The sequence below is a fragment of the Macaca mulatta genome, chromosome 14 (genome assembly GCF_049350105.2).
Source record: "Macaca mulatta isolate MMU2019108-1 chromosome 14, T2T-MMU8v2.0, whole genome shotgun sequence".
Lineage (NCBI taxonomy): Eukaryota > Metazoa > Chordata > Mammalia > Primates > Cercopithecidae > Macaca > Macaca mulatta.
The window spans coordinates 134,551,916-134,572,908 of NC_133419.1; the positions used below are offsets into that span (position 1 = coordinate 134,551,916).

General features: G+C 41.1%; 1 protein-coding gene across 8 annotated transcripts in view; it reads left to right on the forward strand.

Annotated features, from left to right (window-relative positions):
- Positions 1–17,679, forward strand: part of GLB1L3 (galactosidase beta 1 like 3) — a 41,272-nt gene extending 23,593 nt beyond the window's left edge. For 4 of the 8 annotated variants that reach the window (XM_077964735.1, XM_015116189.3, XM_028834188.2 and 1 more), the window contains exons 10-20: positions 5,602–5,686; positions 7,539–7,676; positions 8,463–8,543; positions 8,953–9,059; positions 10,244–10,384; positions 10,721–10,792; positions 11,292–11,370; positions 11,817–11,904; positions 12,215–12,326; positions 17,046–17,213; positions 17,291–17,679. In XM_077964735.1, coding sequence (XP_077820861.1) covers positions 5,602–5,686; positions 7,539–7,676; positions 8,463–8,543; positions 8,953–9,059; positions 10,244–10,384; positions 10,721–10,792; positions 11,292–11,370; positions 11,817–11,904; positions 12,215–12,326; positions 17,046–17,213; positions 17,291–17,356 — 1,137 coding nt within the window. In that variant the 3' untranslated portion in view covers positions 17,357–17,679. The remainder of the gene's footprint in view (positions 1–5,601; positions 5,687–7,538; positions 7,677–8,462; positions 8,544–8,952; positions 9,060–10,243; positions 10,385–10,720; positions 10,793–11,291; positions 11,371–11,816; positions 11,905–12,214; positions 12,327–17,045; positions 17,214–17,290) is intronic. The other 4 variants (XM_077964736.1, XM_015116193.3, XM_028834189.2 and 1 more) reach the window with 1 other exon arrangement.
- Positions 17,680–20,993: the final 3,314 nt, after the last annotated feature.

Below are 20,993 nucleotides of genomic sequence, written 5' to 3' on the forward strand. Positions count from 1 at the left end.
CTGCTGGAAGCACTTTCTACCTGGCTCCTCTCTCCTCTGACATGACCCCATCGGTCTTTCATAGTTTACTTGGTTTCCAGCCAAATACAATGTCCCAGACTCACCTGATACATTTCCAATCCTCAACCCAGAAATAGTGATCTCTCCTAAGAACCCTGTTGCTTCTGTAGAATACAAGCTGTGCTTACTATCCAATTGCTGTTACTTCTAAGCATTTGCAGTGTGTAGGGCCAGGATATTGGCATCTTATAAAAGAGAAAATTGTGGTTTCATTGATTTTTTAAAAAATGCAAATATAGAACTTATATTTAACTTTTCTGATTTATATTTTTATTTTTTCTCTGACTCTGGACATCGTAGTTGATAACATTCACAATTTTATTATTCACTTAGTTCTACAATATATTCCTAATAGGTTTGAAATAACAACACTGATAATATTACTGAAAATAAGAAAATCTAATGATCTTAAAGATTTCTGTGGTTTTTCTTTTATCTTTAAGGTATATCACACAGAGAAATTCTATGTACTAAGATAGTGAAAATTCTATGTACTAAGGTTACATGGAATAATTTCTTTGTTTTATGTAATTATTTTACCAACTTGATGTAGAGTTAGATTCATTTGTTTTCGGTTTTTAGGTGTGATTCTTTATTTTTTTATATTTAATTTTGTTTGTATTTATGTCCTATCAATGGTCAATTTTGGTAAATGCCCTATGTGCTTGTAATGAATGTATTTTGTGGCACTGGGTGCAGTATTCTGTTTAAGTTCTATGTCAATTTTATTTATTGTGTTATTCTAATTTTCTATGTCCAATTGATTGTTTTGGCTGGTTGTATTAGTCACTGAAAGAGATGTGTTAATATTTCTATCGTAATTGCAGATTTGCATATTGCTACCAGTAGTCCTTAGTATTTTACCTGTACTTTAGCAAATTTATCAAGTTTGCTCGATGTATTTTGAGGCTATGTAAATTTGGACTTGTTTTGTCTTTATGGACGTGACATTTTATCACTAGGGAGTCATCCTGTTTGTATGCAGTATTGCTTTTTGTCTTAAGATCACTTTTGTCTGTCGTTGATATTGCCATGCCAGACCTCTCTGATTAATATTTGAATGGTGTATCATTTTCTATATCTTCATTTGGTTTTTAATCTTGCTGTAATTCTACATTTTTCTTTAGATATCTCTCTTATTAGAGATCAGAAATTAGTTGAATATTTTTATTTTAGTCTGACACAAACTTTTATTTGGAGCTCTCAGTCACTCATATTTCATGTAATTCTTGTTAGACTGAAGTCAAACCTGCCATCTGATTATGTGCCTGCTTTTAAAAGTTTCTTTTCTTTTTCTTTACAATCTTGGCTTCTTTTTATGGATTCCACTATTTAAAAAAATCAATTTCTGTTTTTTCCTATATCATTCTGGAGTTACAGAGTCTGTTTTTTATCTTTTAAAAGTCATCCTTGAAATTTTAATGTAAGTACGGAATCCCCTGCAGTCTAAAATTCTGCTCTCCGCCTGGATGGTACAAGTGTCTCAGAGCAAGCACTCTGACTCTTGTATTTGATTTCTATCTTTTTAAAATTCTAAAAATGTTATATATTTGTTTTATACGATCAATATTCATTTAGTTTTAGCCCAATATTTATCTTTTTGCTATTTATTATTTTTTATATCCTGGAGATTCTACTCAGGATATAAAATTTTCTTCTGCTTGAAGTATATCCTTTAGTGATGTCTGTTTATGGCAGACTCTGTTTTTGGCTTCAGTTTCTCACTGGCTCTGAATTCTTATGTGGCAGTTTTCTTTCAGCCCACAGTCTGCTAACCTCCCTGCTGTTATGGAGAGGTCGTCTGTCACGCATTTTTTTTTCTCCTTTATTGCTAAGATTTTTTGTTTTCTTTTTTATTTTCTTCAGGTGACCTATGTCTCTTTCTGAATATCTTTTTATTTATTATTCCAGTTTGTCGGGCTTCTAGAATGTATGTGTTCCCAGCTGGTAGTTCTTCAAACATTGCTTCTGCGCTGTTGTCTCACTCCTCTCATCCTGGAATTCCAGCTAAATTCATTAAACCTTCTCAAATGTGTTGTATATCTCTTTAGTTTGTACATTTTTTTGTCTACTTATGCTGCTATTTGGATACTTTCTTCTGATTTATTTTCATGTACACGAATTCTCTTTTCAGCTGTATCTATGGTGATATTATATTTGATTTAACTTTGTAAAAATCCTCAGTGAGAGGGTTGGTCCAAATAACATAGATCATGATTGTTGGAAATTGTAAGTCTTTGATTATATCTTTAAATATGTTTAAATTTTTTTAATTTGGTTTATTCTCTTTCTTTTCTTTTCTTTTTTTTTTTTTTGACACGGAGTCTTGCTCTGTCGCCCAGGGTAGAGTGCAGTGGCGTGATCTCGGCCCACTGCAAGCTCTGCCTCCCAGGATCACGCCATTCTTCTCCCTCAGCCTCCTGAGTAGCTGGGACTACAGGCGCCCGCCGCCACACCCGGCTAATTTTTTTGTATTTTTAGTAGAGACAGAGTTTCACCATGTTAGCCAGGATGGTCTCGAACTCCTGACCTCATGAGCCACCCGCCTTGGCCTCCCAAAGTGCTGGGATTACAGGCGTGAGCCACCGCATCCGGCCTTTGGTTTATTCTCTTTAGGGATAGAAGTTATGTGTAATGCAAAATTCTTCTGTCTTCCTTTCGCATCTCCTGCATCCATTTCTTTCTCATTCTTTCTACTCTGTTAGTTTTAACTGTGCTCACTTTTCACTCCTTTTCTTTTCATGTCCCTCACAATGTTTATTTTTCTTTTAGCTGCTTCCAGTTTGGACTTAATATTTTCTATTTTATCTGTCTTAAATCTTTGCCAGGTCATATTTTAGCTCCTTATATTTTCTTATCATGTCTTCCTTGAGTACTTTTAGTTCTCTTTTTATGCTCTCCATTTATAGAGGTGATTGTTTCATTGGGATTTTTAACTTTATAACAATATTTTTGGGTCACAATTTTGACCTATGCTATAGAAAGTTTTTGGTGTTCCTGCTCTAATTTCTTTCCCCGTTAAAAAAGAAAAAAACTCTTTTTCGTTAGAATTTTAAAAGTAGATTCTATTCTTGTTTCTTTTTTATTATTGTCTTTGATGGAGATGAATTCTTATTGGCTGAAGGACTCATGTGACTGTGCTAACAATATATCTTAGTGGCATCCTGCTGTGGGCAGGAATGAATTCTTATCTTTACCCATCTTCCTTTTTGCTTTCTTCGTCCTCCCAGGGAGCCAGTATAGATTGCAGGAGTGCTCCCAGATACCTCACAAGCAGCAACTTCTTCCTCCTTATAGTTCTTTTTTTTTTTTTTTTTTTTTTTTTTTTTGAGACGGAGTCTCGCTCTGTCACCCAGGCTGGAGTACAGTGGCCGGATCTCAGCTCACTGCAAGCTCCGCATCCCGGGTTCCCGCCATTCTCCTGCCTCAGCCTCCCGAGTAGCTGGGACTACAGGCGCCGCCACCTCGCCCGGCTAGTTTTTTGTATTTTTTAGTAGAGACGGGGTTTCACCGTGTCAGCCAGGATGGTCTCGATCTCCTGACCTCGTGATCCGCCCGTCTCGGCCTCCCAGAGTGCTGGGGTTACAGGCTTGAGCCACCGCGCCCGGCCTCCTTATAGTTCTTATCTGTGATTCTCCAATAATTTTGTCCTTCTAAGCTTCTGACGCACTGAATTATGTAAAGCGTATTCCCTTCACCAGCTTGCGCACCCTGTTCTGTGAACGATAGTGAATGGCTGGTGTTGCACTATAGAGTATGCTTCTTACTTGGGAGAAATTTGTGCTGTGAGTCTTCCCTAAAATCTTCGACAAAGAGCATTTCTCGCTCTGTTTTTTGAACCCCTGACAGACCTTCAATGCTTTGCACTTCTTCCTCCTGATTTATATTTTGAATTTTCGGATGTCTCTTAGCTCCATAGAGGATGTTGTTTGTGTTTCCATTTCTCAGTCCTTGTTTTGATTTGGAAGATTTCCAAGAGGAGAATATCAAACCCACAGTACAATTTTAACACCAGAAGTCAGTCTTTCCTCTTGAGTACAAATGGAAAATTAAGGATCTGTATTTACTTAATAAAATTTCACAAAGAGAAAATAATTAAACTACAAATAAAGAAGAAAATGGAAATCAGGGAACATGGAGTTAATTCAGGCAACAGAATAGAGTAGTAAAAAGGCTTATTAATATGCAAAGAGATGTGAATAAGATTATACACGAACAAGAGTGGGCTGTTAAGAGGGACAATCAGGGAACCAAAAACAACTGTTTGAAATTAAAAAATCTAGTATTTGAAATTAAAAATTAAATATAGAAGTTGGAAGGTAAAGATGATAAAATTTCCTAATATTACTATCAGTATAAGCCAACAAAACATAAAAGAGACAAGATAAATGTCTTACAGGATTGTTGTAGGAGACCCAACGTCTTATTAATACTGGTTGCAAAAAGAGTGGACAAAGAGCGTGGAGGAAAGGAAATTGCAAGTAACGTAAGAATTTCCTTTACCTGAAGTATCTGTACATCTAGATAAAAAGCATATCTCAAATGGTAAGCACAGTAAGTGATGAAAAAGACCTAAATTGTGAAATTAGCATCTTACAGAGAGAAAAACCACATGCTTACATACCAAGCAAAAATAATTAGAATGGCATAGGATTGTAAAATACTGGATAATAGGAAGCAATGGCATATGCCTTTAAAATTTGAGGCTAAATGAATTTTAACTTAGAATTTTATACCCAGTCTAAATATTAATTGTGTTGATAGCCAGACATGTAAGGACTCACAATATTTATTTTCCACTCATCCTTTCTATGGAAGTGTTTGAAGGATGAAATGAGAAATGAAACCAAGGCAGAAGAGAACATAGGATCTGGAAAACATCATAATCCAAATTCAGGGAGCAGCTAACAAAAGTCCTAGGCTGACAACGCTTTGGGCTTAGAGCAGCAATATGCTAGAGGACTCCAGGAGTGCAGTGGAGAATGCATGCTGAGTGGCTGACATATCACCCAGGAGAAGCTCAGCTACGATCTTCCAGTTTAATATCCACGGCATAGCAACAGCCAGGCCTACTGTGGAGGAGGTGTCACCTTTTAAAAACAGAATCTACATTCTTCAGCAGCACTGAAAATGCTAGGCTGGAAGTGGAGTGCAGGTGTCAGGCTGAAAGCCTGTGGAATCTGAGTTTCTACATAAGGAATTGTGGTCAGGTCCTTGTGTATCCAAAACTCATTCTTGCAACACCTGCCTTGGGTGAGACAGGGTTGAAATGGCTGATGGTGCTTTGCAGGTATAGTGGGGAAGACATGAAGCTGAAGACCGTGGACATTTAGGAGTAGAGGAACCAGAGCTGTGAATGACGGCCAAGGGGTAATGGGCAGGGGGTGGGGGGAGAAATAATGGATCAAAAAGGGAAAGCTCTGAATTGGGGAAAAGGAGAAAAGCATGAGTTCCTTAAGTTCTTATCTATTGTATTCAGGTTTTCTGATTTTTCTTTTTTGTTTTTTGCCAGACTTAGTATTTGTTTTGGTTTGTTTTTAGAGAGATAAGCCCCTTCTGGTTATGGAATACTGGGTTGGCTGGTTCGACAGATGGGGAGATAAGCACCATGTTAAAGATGCAAAGGGTGAGTGTTTTGCAGTGTTTGACTCCAGGAAGAGATGGCCCCAGGTCCCGTGAGAACTCATTCATACAGTTCTCTGCTAATTGATTCATTTGATCAGCCATAGATATTCATGCAACTTTTTATATACGAGCACTCAGCCAGGCCCTCAGGATGCTCTGGTGGATAGAAATTACATGGTTCCCACCCCCCCAACAGAGTATAAGTTAGTGAGGTTCACAGATCATTACAGAGTAAAACAATCAATATATAGTTCCATGTTTGGCTGATACTTTGAAGCAAACAGTCAGGGTGCAGTGATAGAAAAGACAGAAGAGAGACCTGCCCAGGTAAGGTTAGGTGGTCACCGAAGGTTCTCTGAAAATGTGACGTCTGAGGAAGGTGGAACATTAATCATCTCTAGCAGTGCATAGGCCCTGTCGATGGCATTGTCAACTAAGCATTAATAGTTAGGGGACAACATGCAGCGATGGCCAAGAGCATGGATCTTGGAGCCAAAGAGATCAGGTTTTAATCCCAGCTCTGGAGTGCTAGCCATGGGACCTCATGCAGGCTTCCTTCATTTTAAGTCTCAGTGACCTCATCCAAACGTGAAGATTATCATAAAACCGACCTCATGAGGCTAGTGTGAGGAATAAGTGCTGCCACTTAGAGCAATGCCTGGCAGTCATTTACTTAATAACCATATGTGTCTACAGAAGATATTTTGAAAGAGCTATTATGAAAACAAGCCCACTTGTATCTGAAGTATAGAAAAATATTGAAAAATACTTGGGGACTGAGAAAAGCCTGTTTTGGGTTGAAAAACAGAAAAAGTCAAGAGAAAATGCCATTATCACCACCAGTACCACCAACAATAATACCATCACTACCACCAACAATAATGCCAGCAACAATACCACCACCACCACCACCACCACCACCACCAAATAACAGTTTTCTGGTCTCTTGTATGGCAGGCACTGTGCCTTTTTTCCACATATATTACCTCATCAATGAATTTTCTCATCAGTCCCATGATATAGTTGGAATTAATACATTCATTTAACAGATCAGGAAGCAGTGGCATTGAGAAAGAAAATGGGTTGACCAAGGTCATACAAATAGTAAAGAGCATAGCCAGAATTATCTCCCACTCTGAATGACTTTTAACCTCCTTCTTCCCACTGTGGCCAGTGGAGAGATGGTAGTAGCTGTTTAAACACAGTAAAAAATGGAAGTTTTTGTGGCTAAAGATTAACAGCAACCACTCGTGGACTATTGCAGTGTTTCCAAGTCAGTGTTCCCAGAAACATTATACTGGAAGGTAGTAATGAGGGTATACTAATTGTAAGTATGATTTCAAAAAATTTAAGGAAAATTAGATATTTAAGTGACATGAGAATTCTGAGGGCATTATTTAATAGTTGTAGGTTGGAGTCAAATTATGTCAATACGTTGGAAAAAAATGTTCAAAAATCTCTTGGGATTGATAGGATTTGGTGTCCTAGAGTAGTTCTGGCCAATTCTGCCTATTTCTTTGTTGGAATCTTTGTAGAGGTGGAGTGATAACACATTTGCAGTAGGTCTTTAACGTCATCAGCAGGTTCTTGGAAACTTTAAAAATGATGCACAGCACATCCTCATGTAATACCATCTTCTTCAACATCGTTTCATTATAAAATTGAGATAAAAATTGGTTTTGTTGTATATTATTTCACTTAAAGTCTCCATTCCCAAGAATGTATACAGCTGTGAAGCGAGGAGTTACTGTAATTGATTGCGGAGTGGGGTTGGAAATGATAAGAGTTTGCCAGAGACTTCTTTCTCCTCTCAATTTCTAACATTCTCTATGTTCTCTTCTTCCCGTTTGCAGAGGTTGAACATGCTGTGTCTGAATTCATCAAATATGAGATCTCCTTCAATGTGTATATGTTCCATGGTGGAACCAACTTTGGTTTCATGAATGGGGCCACAAATTTCGGGAAGCACACTGGCATTGTCACCAGCTATGGCAAGTGTCTGCCGGTGCAGTAGTCTCTCCAGCACGGGCGGTGCCAGGGCTTTGCAGAGGAGGCTCTGGAAGCCTGTTCTGGCATCACTGGGTTCTTGACCTCTAATCTATGCTGAGTACTGAGGATTTTCCTATCTATTTTCCTTCCTTCTGTATGTTCATAATGCCCCAACAGGCTGTCATTGCAGTAGACAGGGCTTTCTAGGACTTAGAGCTCCGCTTCACGCATCTCGTATAATGCCCTGTTGGCTTGAACCTCTGAAGAGAGGCAGGGTAGGAACGGCGACTGCCGTAAAGGCACAGACTTGCATGGCCGGGCAATACCAGCTGAACAAAGAAAAGAGCATCCATTGCAGGGTGTCCACTCTTTTGGCTTCCCTGGGCCACTTTGGAAGAAGAAGAATTGTCTTAGGCCACACATAAAATACACTAACAGTAATGATAGCTGATGAGCTTAAAAAAGTGCAAAATGTTTTAAGGAAGTTTATGAATTTGTGTTGGGCTGCGTTCAAAGCTGTCCTGGGCCATCTGTGGCCCATGAGCTGTGGGTTGAACACGTTTGCATTGGAAAGTGAAATCGGGGCACGCCCAGTGTCACGGCAGCCTCGGGGTCCCAGGAAGACTTGTGGGAAGTGTCCTTAGATTGGCCTCACACACTCACGTGGGATGGAAGGTGTCTTCCTTCTGTCTCACTCTCAGTGGCCCTGGCCGTCTCCAGCCGGCGGTGCTGAAACAGGGCCTGCCGCGGAGGCTGCGTGGCTGGTGACTGGCCCCGGTGTCTTGCAGACTATGATGCTGTGCTCACGGAGGCTGGAGATTACACAGAAAAATACTTCAAGCTTCAAAAACTCTTGGAATCTGTCTCAGGTACTCAGCACCCATTTAACTTACGGGCCAGCCCTCCCCATGAGGAGTCTCTGGTCTGTGGAAAAGTGAGGAGGGCGCGGGTCTCCCTTGTGGGCAGCAGTTACTCCAAGCTCCTGAGAACAACGGCAACCTTAACTTCGAACCCTGGGCTTAAAGTCTGTGATTTTGAAATAAGGGTTTCTAAGCATTTTATAAGCCTCAGTTTCTTCACTGAAACATAAAGGTAGTAACCTTGGTCTCCTGTGATGACTGTGAAGACTGAGTTACTCTTTGTAAAGCTCGTAGTACCATGGATGACATAGTAATCCAGAATATGAAAGCAAAGGCCGTGCTGGATAGGCATGGGGGGCTTAGAGAAGGCAGTGGTCATCTCAGGCACTTTTTGCCCTGTGCCCCATCTCCATTGCAGCAACTCCCCTGCCCCAAGTACCCAAACTTACTCCCAAGGCTGTGTATCCCCCCATGAGACCGTCGCTGTACCTCCCGCTGTGGGATGCCCTCTCCTACTTAAATGAGGTGAGTGCTGCTTGGCCACAGGAGGTAGAGTGGCCATTGGAGGGATGGGGCAGGGATTCCTTCAGGAAACTGTTTTATTAGGAAGTGGGAAAACAAATCCTCTGCATTTCATTCAAATTTAGAACTGTGGGACAAGAGCCACCAACTCCTTCTGGGTGGACTGTGAAGGGGTTTGTCCTTGGAGTCAGTGTGCAGGGGGAGGGGCAGCAGGATGTTGGAGGATCCTGGGTTCCTGCTCAGATGAACCTGTCTAGAGATGCTCTTGTTTAGACTGCGTGGTCCTTATGGAATCCACATAGGAAAAGCTGCTGAGCTGGGATTGGGAGAACAACTTCTGCCCCCGCTTTGCGAGCAGCTGGGCCTGAACTTCCTCGGTCACTGCTCCTCCTTTTCCATCAGCCTTCCTGTCTTATTTTGAAGAAAGGTGAAAGCTGCTTGGAACTGAAACTGTAGCCCTTGAATTCACATTGGTTTTACCTCTGCTATCACTATTTTGGAGAAAAGGTAGTGACTGGTACACTGAAGAAACTACATTTATTTAATGTAACTAAATTTAATTTAGTGAAATAAACATTTGCTTGGTGCATAATTCATTGCTAGACTTCAATATTTTAGAATACAATTTATTTACTCTTTTTTTCTTTTTCTTGAGACAGGGTCTTGCTCTATGGCTCTGGCTGGAGTGCAGTGGCACAATCACGGCTCACTGCAGCCTTGAACTCCTGGGCTTAAGCAATCCTCCTGCCTCAGCTTCTTGAGTAGCTGGGATTACAGGAGGGCACCAACACGCCCAGTTAAGTTTTTAAATTTTTTGTAGATACGGGGTCTCACTATGTTGCCCAGGCTGGTCTTAAACTCCTGGCCTCAAGTGATCCACCTGCCTTGGCCTCCCAGAGTGCTGGGATTACAGGCACGAGCCCCTTTGCCCCATCTATTTCCTCTGTTAATCAGTTCTTAGGATGATAGCGATTGCTTCTGCATCACTGTGCCCTGCAGTTCCCGGAGTTTCCTGGGCAGGGAGATGTCAGCACAGAGCAGTATCACATGCCATCTGTTTTATCATTTCCCATTCAGAGAACCCTTGGGGACCATTAGGTGGAACCACAGCAAATGACAGGGTCTTAGAAAGGAGGAACCTGACTTCTCAGCCCTCAGGCTTCTGTTCCTGCCATTTCTCCTCATAGCCAGTCAGGTCCCATCAGCCCGTCAACATGGAGAACCTTCCCATAAACAATGGGAGTGGCCAGTCCTACGGCTTTGTCCTGTATGAGAAGTCCATCTGCTCCGGAGGCCGCCTCTGTGCCCACGCTCATGACATGGCACAGGTAGGGCCAACAGGCTCCCTGTGTGGGAAGCAAAATGCATCACCTCCCCATGCTGTTGGGCAGGGTAGTTGGTTGAGGTGCACGTTGCTGTTTGATGACCTACTATATGGGAGGCACTGGGACTAAAAAGTCAGGCCAAATAGACTTGCTTTCTGCTTTATCACCACCGAGATCACCACCACAGGTCTCTTGGGGCCTCCACGCAGCTTCATGCCATCTGTGAACACCACAGCTGGTCCCTGCCTTCATACTGACCTCCTTCTGCCAAAACCACGGCCTCTGTTTTCCCTTTCTTCAGGTGGGCCTAGCAGTCTGATGCCGGCTCTTCTTTTGCAGGTGTTTCTGGATGAGACAATGATAGGGATTCTGAATGAGAATAATCAGGACCTGCACATTCCTGAACTCAGGGTATGTAATTTGAGAGCCCAGGTGATGCCCTTGACCGCCCTCAAATGCAGACGGCGCCTGGTCCTGAGATAGTCAGCCTCCCTTCTCCACCCCTGCTGTTGGTACTGCTCCTCACCGGGGGCTGCGGCAGGAAGTGTGCAGGTCTGGAAGCCTAAGTGCCCCCCAGGCCCTGGTCCCTCAGGAGCTCCCGCGTGCTGGAAGGGAGGGCGTTTCCTCACTAAGCCCTGAGCCTGTCCTCAGCCCCTGGTTGGGTTTCTGAGCTTTTAGGGTTGGTTAGAGGCAGAGCTGAGTCTCTGCCTTTCCTAATAGGGTCAGCAGAGGGAAAGGGAAGATTGACTGTGGGAACACAGGCAGTCCTTAGGTGACAGGGAAGACTGCTGGGCTCTGGAGCCTCCTTTTCTCCCATGTGTCTCTCCATGTGGAACTCAGCAAAAAAATGGGTTGTTGGGTAGACGCCCTCCATGGCGCGTGGTCTCCATGACCTGGCCTGTCTCAGCAGGACTGCCGATACCTGAGGATCCTGGTGGAGAATCAAGGACGAGTCAATTTTTCATGGCAAATACAGAATGAGCAGAAAGGTGGGCTCTGGCTGTGGCTTCTCCTTAGTTACTCAAAACTGAAGACCCGGGCTACGCACTGGGGTTGGGGGGGAAAACCAGCCCCTCAGTAGTGGGCTACCCAGGTCCTGGGAGCGGAGATGCAAAATCTGCCCCTCGCCCTTGTCGTGCCTTCTCTGATCTCTGGGGCCAGAGGGTGGAGCCAGTGCGTTCGGTGCTGGCTTGTCTGGGAGCAGGGCCAGTTTCCTTTTGGGAATTTCAGGAGAAGTTCAGTACTAAGTGGGAGAACTTTCTTGGTAGTGTGGAAACGTGTAGGTAAAACCTTCAGTCAAAGCAGGTCAGACAAACGTTTGCCCTCCTGGCTGAGCCCCTGTCCTAAGGCACATACATGTCTGCATTGCTTTGTCCCAGATGCTAGTCCAGTCCTGGCTCATATTCTCTTTCTTGCCTCCCATCTGCATCTGCAGGAATAACTGGATCTGTCAGCATCAATAACTCTTCCCTGGAGGGCTTTACCATCTATTCCCTGGAGATGAAAATGAGCTTCTTTGAGAGGTATGCTCCAGCTGGCCCCCGTGCACACTTCAGTGATCAGGGAACTCAGAGATTTCAGATTCCTCACTGTAGATGAAGAGTCCAAGATACAGAGACTGAGTGATTTACTCCAGGCTGTCGGGCACTGCGGCATCAGAACTAGGGCCCTGGAGCAAGTGTCCTGATTCCGATCTTAACGTGTCTAGCGTGTCTAGTCCATGCTAGCTCACTGAAACAGAATATGTGGCTCGGCCAAGGCCACCTGGGGTGGGTACTGGGAACTGGACTGGGAAGGGGCTTCCTATCCCCCATGACTTGGCCTTCCTTCCAGGCTCCGCTCTGCCACATGGAAGCCTGTCCCAGATAGCCACCAGGGCCCGGCCTTCTACCGTGGGACCTTGAAGGCTGGCCCTTCTCCCAAGGACACCTTCCTGAGCCTGCTGGTAGGTGACGCCCTCTGCTGCCCTGGTGTTCCAAACACCGATTTTATTTTTAGAGGGTTCTGGAGCAAAGCCAGTGTTCCTGGAGGAATACTTCCCTTTCTTTTCCTCCTCTTCCTCGTCTCCAACCGAGCATCCAACATTGATCAGTCTTCCTCATTTATCACTGTTTAGAGAATAACACATCAAAACACAATTAAAAATTCAAACAAATAACAAGGGGGAGAGAGCAGAGCATGACGTTCCCCTCTGCACCCACTCCCATTCCAGTTAGTCTCTGCTTCTCAGAACTCAACACTGCCAACAGTGGTATATTTTTGTATATAACTTTGCCTGAACACACACATACACAATTGTTTTTACACTAATAGAATTGTACCATGTATTCTGCAACTTTGTTTTTCTGTGTGGGGTGAGTTGGTAGGTTAGTTTTTACCTAGAATATCTTTTTCTGTATAAATACACATAGATAACATAAACGTACAAAATGTGAATGTACAGATCAACAAATGGTCACAAAGTGAACACCATATAATTATCATTGAAATTTAAAAATATTGTTAGCACCTCTCCCAACCTCTGCCCCCTCCCAACCTCTGCCCCCTCCCAACCTCTGCCCCCTCCCAACCTCTGCCCCCTCCCAACCTCTGCCCCCTCCCAACCTCTGCCCCCTCCCAACCTCTGCCCCCTCCCAACCTCTGCCCCCTCCCAACCACTGCCCCCTCCCAACCTCTGCCCCCTCCCAACCTCTGCCCCCTCCCAACCTCTGCCCCCTTCTCTGCAAAGGTCACCACTACCTTGACTTCCAACACCCTAGGCCAGTGTCTCCTATTTTGACTTTATGTAAATGGAATCATACAGGGCATCTTCTTTTTAATATTTTTTTTGTTCAGTGTTGTGAGGTTCAGCCATTTATCGATTTTGAAGTGATTTGTTCCTTTTCACTGTTGTACTGGGTTCCTTTAGTAAATATGTGATAATTTATTTAACCATTTTACTTTTTCTGGACATTTGGATTATATCTGGGGCTTGTCTATGATAAATCGTTAAGACTTATTTTGTGTTTATGTTCATGACTGAGATCTCTCTGTCAGGTTTTGGTGCCAGGTTTAGGGCCCTCCTACAGGATGTAGGAAGGGGAATTTGTATAAGACAAGTACCACTTACACATGTAATGGAGTTCATTAGTGAAGCCTTCTAGAGCTGGCATTTTCTTTTTGAGAAAGTTTGTGAGTGTGGATTCAATTATTGAAAGATTAAAGTACTATTCGGATTTTGTTTCTTGTAAAGTTAGCTTTGAGAAAATATATTTTTCTGGAAATTTTCCCATTTCATCGAAATTTTCAAATATGTTGCCTTTAAAATCTTCGTGTTTGATGTCGAGATCATTGGTAGTCACATGCCCCTTGTCATTGTTACAGGATACCGATGCGCTCTTTTTCTTGATGATTCTCACCAGAACACTATCAGTGTTATTAATCGTTCAAAGTACAGTGTTTGGCTAAGAGTCTTACTATGTTACGTATTTGTTTTTTGATTCTTTAATTTCTGTCATTATCTTTATTATTTTGTTTATTCAATTTCTTAGTTTAGGATTAATTTGCTTTATTTTTATAATGTCATAGATACTTAGATAATGGATTTTTAGTCTTTATTCTTTTTAATTATATGAATTTAGGTTATTAATCATCATTTAAGCATGGATTTGGTTGCATCCCATAAGTTTTAAAAAGACTTTTTGAGGTAAAATTGCATAACATAAAATTAGCTCTGTTAAAGTGAACAATTAAGTCACATTTCGTGCCTTCACAATGCCATGCAGCCACTATCTCTAGTTCCAATGCATTTTCATTATCCTAAAGGAAACCCTATAACCATTTGGCAATTACTTCCCCATTTTCCTCTTCTCCCATCCCCTGGCAACAGCAATCTTTTTTTTTTTCTTTTTTTTTGAGGCGGAGTCTCGCTCTGTCGCCCAGGCTGGAGTGCAGTGGCCAGATCTCATCTCACTGCAAGCTCCGCCTCCTGGGTTCACACCATTCTCCTGCCTCAGCCTCCCGAGTAGCTGGGACTACAGGCGCCGCCAGGCCCGACTAATTTTTTGTATTTTTAGTAGAGACGGGGTTTCACCGTGTTCGCCAGGATGGTCTTGATCTCCTGACCTCGTGATCCGCCCGCCTCGGCCTCCCAAAGGGCTGGGATTACAGGCGTGAGCCACCGCGGCCGGCCACAGCAATCTTTTTATTATCTTTATGGATTTGCCTATGCCGGAAATGACTCCCATACCATTTTTTTTTTTTTTTTTACATAGAATAAGAATAAATTTAGTATGTATTTTTTTCATGACTTAGGAATTATATTCTTCAAAGCAAGAATTCAGAATGTACATAATTATAAGCCATATTTCATATTAGTGTATTATTTTTATATTATACTTTCCATTATATGGGTAATGGTTCATATTGAAATACAGAAAAAATAAGTTGTGGTAAGACAAGTGATGTCTATATAGAAAGAGATGAATCATTTTAGTGTCTTATTAGTTGGATAGTTGCTGCTTTAGGGTTGCCGTGTTAGCTTGACATTTTAATCATAAGTACAAATTCTATCTAAAAAATAATGAAGATTTTGTAAAAACAGCTGATACTAAAGGTGAGCACCTCACATGTCGGTGCTTCTCTGAAGGTATCAAGTTGACCTTGGTGTGGGCATTTTAGAATGTCTTAAAGATGGTTTTGTAAGGAGCTGGCAGGCAAATTAAGCCCAACAAAAGAGAAGGTCTGCAATTTATCCTGCAGGTTAGGGCCAATCTTGAGTCTGCTAGGAATTATAAAATACCTACTCTTGCTCTTTCACCTCTAAGTTTTAAGTTGGAATTTCACTTTTCCTTCGTACGGCTGTGCGGATTGTTGACGGTCGCATGCTGCACAAGGACTTGCACATAATGACAACTTCCATGTTTTTGGGGACATTGAGAAGCTTCCTTGGGACCAGAACTTTGCTATAGTAGGGCTGTACTTTCTTCCGTATTAAGGGAAATAGTGTAGACTGATGGTACCATTTGGCAGGTAGTATTCAACCTAAGGCACTGGATGTCCTGGTGGCACTGTCCAGAAAGCTGCAGGCCACTCTGGGGGCCATGTTGTTGCTGGGGAGAAACATGATGATCTTTCCCAATAAATTTATACTTTTTGTGGATTCTTGGTACTGTTGAAGTTCCTTTCTTTTGAAGCTGAAGGACTTCCTTTGGCACTTCTTGTAAAGCAGGTCCAGTTGCGATGAACCCCCTCAGTTTTTGTATGTCTGGAAGTCTTTATCTCTTCTTCATTTTTGAAAGACAGTTTTGCTGGATGTAGTATTCTTGATTGCCAGTTGTTTTTCTTTCAGCATTTTAAATATATCGGTTCATTCCATGCTAGCCTGCAAGGTTTCTACTGAAAAATCTGCTGATAGTCTTATACCCTACAAGTTTCTATCTATTTTATTGTCATCATCAGTGAATTAAAATATTTTCCAACTTCCTTTGTCATTACTTGTTAGACTTATGGTTTATTTAGAAGTGATTTTCTTAATTTCCAAGAATTTGGATATTTTATAGTTATCTTTTTGTTATCAATTTCTTGCTTAATTGCATTATAGTCCGAGAAGTTTATGTGAAAACTAGTTTAACACAGGATCAAGCTTGTAAATATTCTGAGGTATACTTGAAAGAATATGTGTATACTGTAGATGTTAGATCAATGTTCTATTATGTCAATTAGTTCAATTTTGTTAATCATCTTTCATATGTTTTATATCTTTATTGATTGTTATTTGCTTTGCCTACTGACTGTTGAAAGGTTGTATAAAAATTTCCTACTATGGTTGTAAATTTGTTTATTTCTCTTTATTATTCTGTCAATTTTGCTGATATGTTCTGTATCTATGCTTTTATCTTCCTTATGTATGTTGTATATACATTTATGGTAAATTAAGAATTTTACCATCATGAAATGTCCCTCTTTATCTCTAATAATGCTTCTTGCCTTAAAGTATTATTTTTCTGAATATTAACAGAGCTATAGCAACTTCCTTTTGGTTAGGGTTTACATATCTTTATCCATTGTTTTTCTTTTATTTTTTCAATACCTTATGTTTTTGATGCTTCTCTTATATGTAGCATATAACTACTTTATTTGAAATAAAGTCCAGAAACCTTTGTCCTTTAATTTGGAGCATTTCAGAGACTCCAGTTGTATATGCTAGACCGTTTTGTTATATCCCAGAATAAGCAGGTGCCTCTAGTGGAAAACTGCCTGGATGTCTCCTTGTCTCTCCATTTTCTTCTTCTAGATTTTGGTCCTATAATTCTTCATTATATTGTAAGCAGATTTTTAAAAATGTGCAGCTTTTATATTAATAGCCACTGTCAGCAGTGGTGTTGATCACTATTACCTGATATTTATTTCTGGAAGTAGGAGATCTGCTTTTTAAAATATATGACATTATATATCACATAACAGGAACAACAGCAGCCCTACCATCAGAGGGTTGGTTCTATTTATGTTTTTCTCTTTCGTTCCTAGAGTGCAAGGTAGAAATTCTATAACATATCCCACTCTAAACTCACCTCCCTTTGAGTGCCATAAAGTATCTCAGTCTTGTTCTCACTCCCCAAGTGCCTTAGGTTTTACCTTGCTAAGGTGAACCTGTTTCCAAATCTCAAGCCACCGTTCCTTTCAGAACTGGAATTATGGATTCGTGTTCATCAATGGGCGGAACCTTGGGCGGTATTGGAACATTGGGCCTCAGCAAACACTGTACCTTCCTGGAGCCTGGCTTCGTCCGGAAGACAACGAGGTGCGTCACCCGGTCTCTGCCTTGACATCTCATAAACTTTCAGATCAAAATGTGAGTTGCAGTGTCTTTTCCATCCCGTACTAAATAGGCTTCGCCTTTCCCACCGTCAGCCTTTCTTTTCTTCTCAGGTCATCTTGTTTGAGAAGATGCTGAGTGGCTCAGACATCAAATCTACGGACAAGCCCATGCTGTAAAACTGTGTCTGAACATATTTTTTGGGTTGCTGGAGTTCATCTGTAAGTCATTTTTGAGGAATAAGATTTATATTAAGACTATCAAACACGGTGTTGCTTACAATAGCAAAAATGTGAAAATAACAACAACAACAACAAAAACCAGCAGAAGAATTGTTATGTATTTTGGAGTCTATCTATATGATGCCTATTTTTAGGCTTTAAAAAGTCTTCAAAATCTTTAACGGCTGATTTATCTAGTTAAATGCTTAATCCTTAGCAGGCTCTTATTCTTTAATTAAACATGCCTTAAGTAGATGTGAATAAAATGAAAACAAGTTTCACTTCTGCCTTCCATACTCAATTGAAGGGAAGGGAAAAGTCTGTAGCCTGGGGAAGAGTAAGGGTACTGATTTCCTCATGCCAGAGGCAGTATTGCATGTACTAATGGGCAAACTCACGGTCTCCCTCCTCTCTCTCTCTCTCTCTCTGTCTCTCTCTCTGCGTGTGTGTGTGTGTGCACATGTGTGTGTGTGCGTGTGTGTGTGTGGAGTAGGGGAAAGCAGAGGGCAATGAACAATGTCTTTCATTTCCCTTCAACTGTGTGTCTACAAGGTGACCCTGCGTGTCACATCTAATCAGAGAAGGAACAGCAATTTGGTCATTTGCTTCAGACACGTGTGACAACAAAGCTTAGCACGGGGTTCTCTGTGTCTCCTTACTCCCTGTCTATCTGGCTATAGTCAATACCTGATAGTGGGTAGGTATTAGTGAGATTAGCCACACACGCGTGAATATTCCAACCACTCTGAAAAGCCAGTGGTGCCATTTGAAAAAACTGGCACCATTGGGAACCACACACTTTCTTTTATACAAAACATAGCACTTGGCCTAAATTCAAACCAATGCATTAAAAACAAATCTTATCACCCTGTTAAATATAGTGCCTAGGGCTTTCAAGTAATTAGTAAGTAATCTTGTGTCCAGAGGGAAGAGAACTCTGTTTGGATTGGAATGAAGACAGAGATGTGATGTCAGATTATCTTCTCTCCCACTAGTCTGAATGACTCTTTCAATGGAGGAAACTTCTGTCAGATACCTCCACAATTCTACATAAAACTCTTTTCTCTGGGGATGTAGCCTCAAACCTATGAACTCTGTGGAAAATGTAGGGTAAAGGAGGAAAGCAGAACTAATAATCCTAATGATCATGAGTATGTATTATATTTCAGTTGTAACATCTACAACATCTAAACTTAACAACAACCGTGCAACATACCCATTTTACAGGTGGGAAACCAAGGTTCAAAGAGGTGTTTGAAATCATGTCTCTCTGATCGGCACCTCCTCTTTTGCTACTACCTTAGTTCCACATGTATGCCAGTCTTTTCCAAATATGAATGCAAAAATGCTATCCAGAAGATATAATGCTTTCAGTGCACTTAGAGAAAAAAAAGCTCACAACTTAGAATTCTTTACCCAGCAAAACTATTTTTCAAGAAAAACAAATAAAATATAGAACTTTCTGACAGAAAAATCAAGAGGAGTTATCAAAAGATCCCCACTAAACGATGTTCTGTAGCAGCCTTTCTCAAAGTCCCAGAGGAGAATTAAACACTGCACGGAGTGTCTTCAGTGACTAGTTTCTCATTGTATCATCTGGATGCGTATTAGAGACGTAACTCATTACATATTGTGGATGCCTTGGGGCATTACATCTTCACATTCTCAGGGAACCCCAGTTGAGAAGAAGTTTCTAAAAGATATGCCACAAGCAGATGGAAAGTCTGACTTTTAAGAAAGAATGTGGAGTCCAAGAAGGATGCTGACATATGTGAGAGTGAATACGAACAAACGTTAACTCCATACAAATAGCACCAATGTCTAACTTGAGGTAGCATCAGCATAAAACTCTTTTTTTTTTTTTTGAGACGGAGTCTCGCTGTATCGCCCAGGCTGGAGTGCAGTGGCCGGATCTCAGCTCACTGCAAGCTCTGCCTCCCGGGTTTTTACGCCATTTTCCTGCCTCAGCCTCCCGAGTAGCCGGGACTACAGGCGCCCGCCACCTCGCCCGGCTAGTTTTTTGTATTTTTTAGTAGAGACGGGGTTTCACCGTGTTAGCCAGGATGGTCTCGAACTCCTGACCTCGTGATCCGCCCGTCTCGGCCTCCCAAAGTGCTGGGATTACAGGCTTGAACCACCGCACCCGGCCTATAAAACTCTTAAGACCAGGCAAAAACACTGTGTAAAGTGAGAGGCATGTGATCGCAAAAAAGTGATCTAAGATTTCTGTAATTCTCAGATACTAACTTTAGACTTTGTTGAATATTCATAGTTAGTAAACTTAGCTTAATGTTTAAAGAATACACATAGAGCTTTTAACTTTCTAAAAAAAGGAGGAGAAATAGAGTGAGAACAAACAAACAAAAATCCTCTAACCAATAAAAGACAAAAGATAGTAGAAGATAAAGAAACAGAAAAGTAAGTACAAGTAGAAACACATATTAAGACAGTAGAATAAATACAGATATATTAGCAACCATAGTAAATTTTATAAATGAGCTAAACTCTAATTAAAAGGTAAAAGTGGTCAGACATTATTTAAAGAAAACTATAAATATTTGAGTTTTACAAGAGATGCACCTTTAACATAAAGATGGAATGATTGAAAGTCAGGATAAAAAATATGCAAATTCTAACTGAAGGAACTGTAGTAACTGTACTAACATCAGGCAAATAGACTTAACGACAGAAGGTGTTACTAGGTATAGAGGGTTATTCGTAGTAATGGAAATTGAATTCCTGAGAAAGAGATAATGATTTTGACTTGTTTTCTAAAAATGTAGCCCCATAATATGTAAAGCAGACATTTCCAGATCTATATGTAGAAATAGAAAAATAAGAGTACCTTGTACTTGAGAAAAGTTTGTTCTACTTAAAAACTTGAGATATGATTCATATACCATAACATTTTTCAAAATGGATTGCAAACTCTTTTAAAGTCTACAATTCAGTCATTTTTAGTAGGGTATATTCACGAGATTGTACCACCATCATCACCATCGGATCTAGAACGTTTTCATGACTCCAGATAGAAGCCCTTAGCCCGTCAGCAGTTACTCCTGATTCCCCTTTCCGCCCAGCCCCTGGCAACTATGAACTGACTTTCTGTCTCTGGATTTCCCTATTCTGAACGTTTTTTGAAAGTGGAATCAAATATGTGACCCTTTGTGTTTGGCTTGTTTCACGTTTTCAAGCTTCATGGATGCTGTAGCGTGTATACTCTGTCCTTTTTCATGGCTGAATGATGTTCCGTCATACGGATACACAGCATTTTGTTTATCCATTCATCAGTTGATGACTATTAGAGTTGTTTCCACTTTTTGGATATTACGAATAATGCTACTGTGAATATTCATGCACAAGTTTTTGCATGGTTGTATGTTTTCCATTCTCTTGGTTATATACCTGGAAGAGGAATTGCTGGGTCGTATGGTAATTCTGTGTTTAACTTTTTGATAAACCATTAAACTGTTTCCAAAGTGGCTGCACCACTTTACATTCCCACCAACAAGGTATTCGGTTTCTAAGTTCTCCACATCCTCACCAACACTTGTTTTTAAGCTCTGTTTTTGATTACAGCCATCCTAGTGAGTAT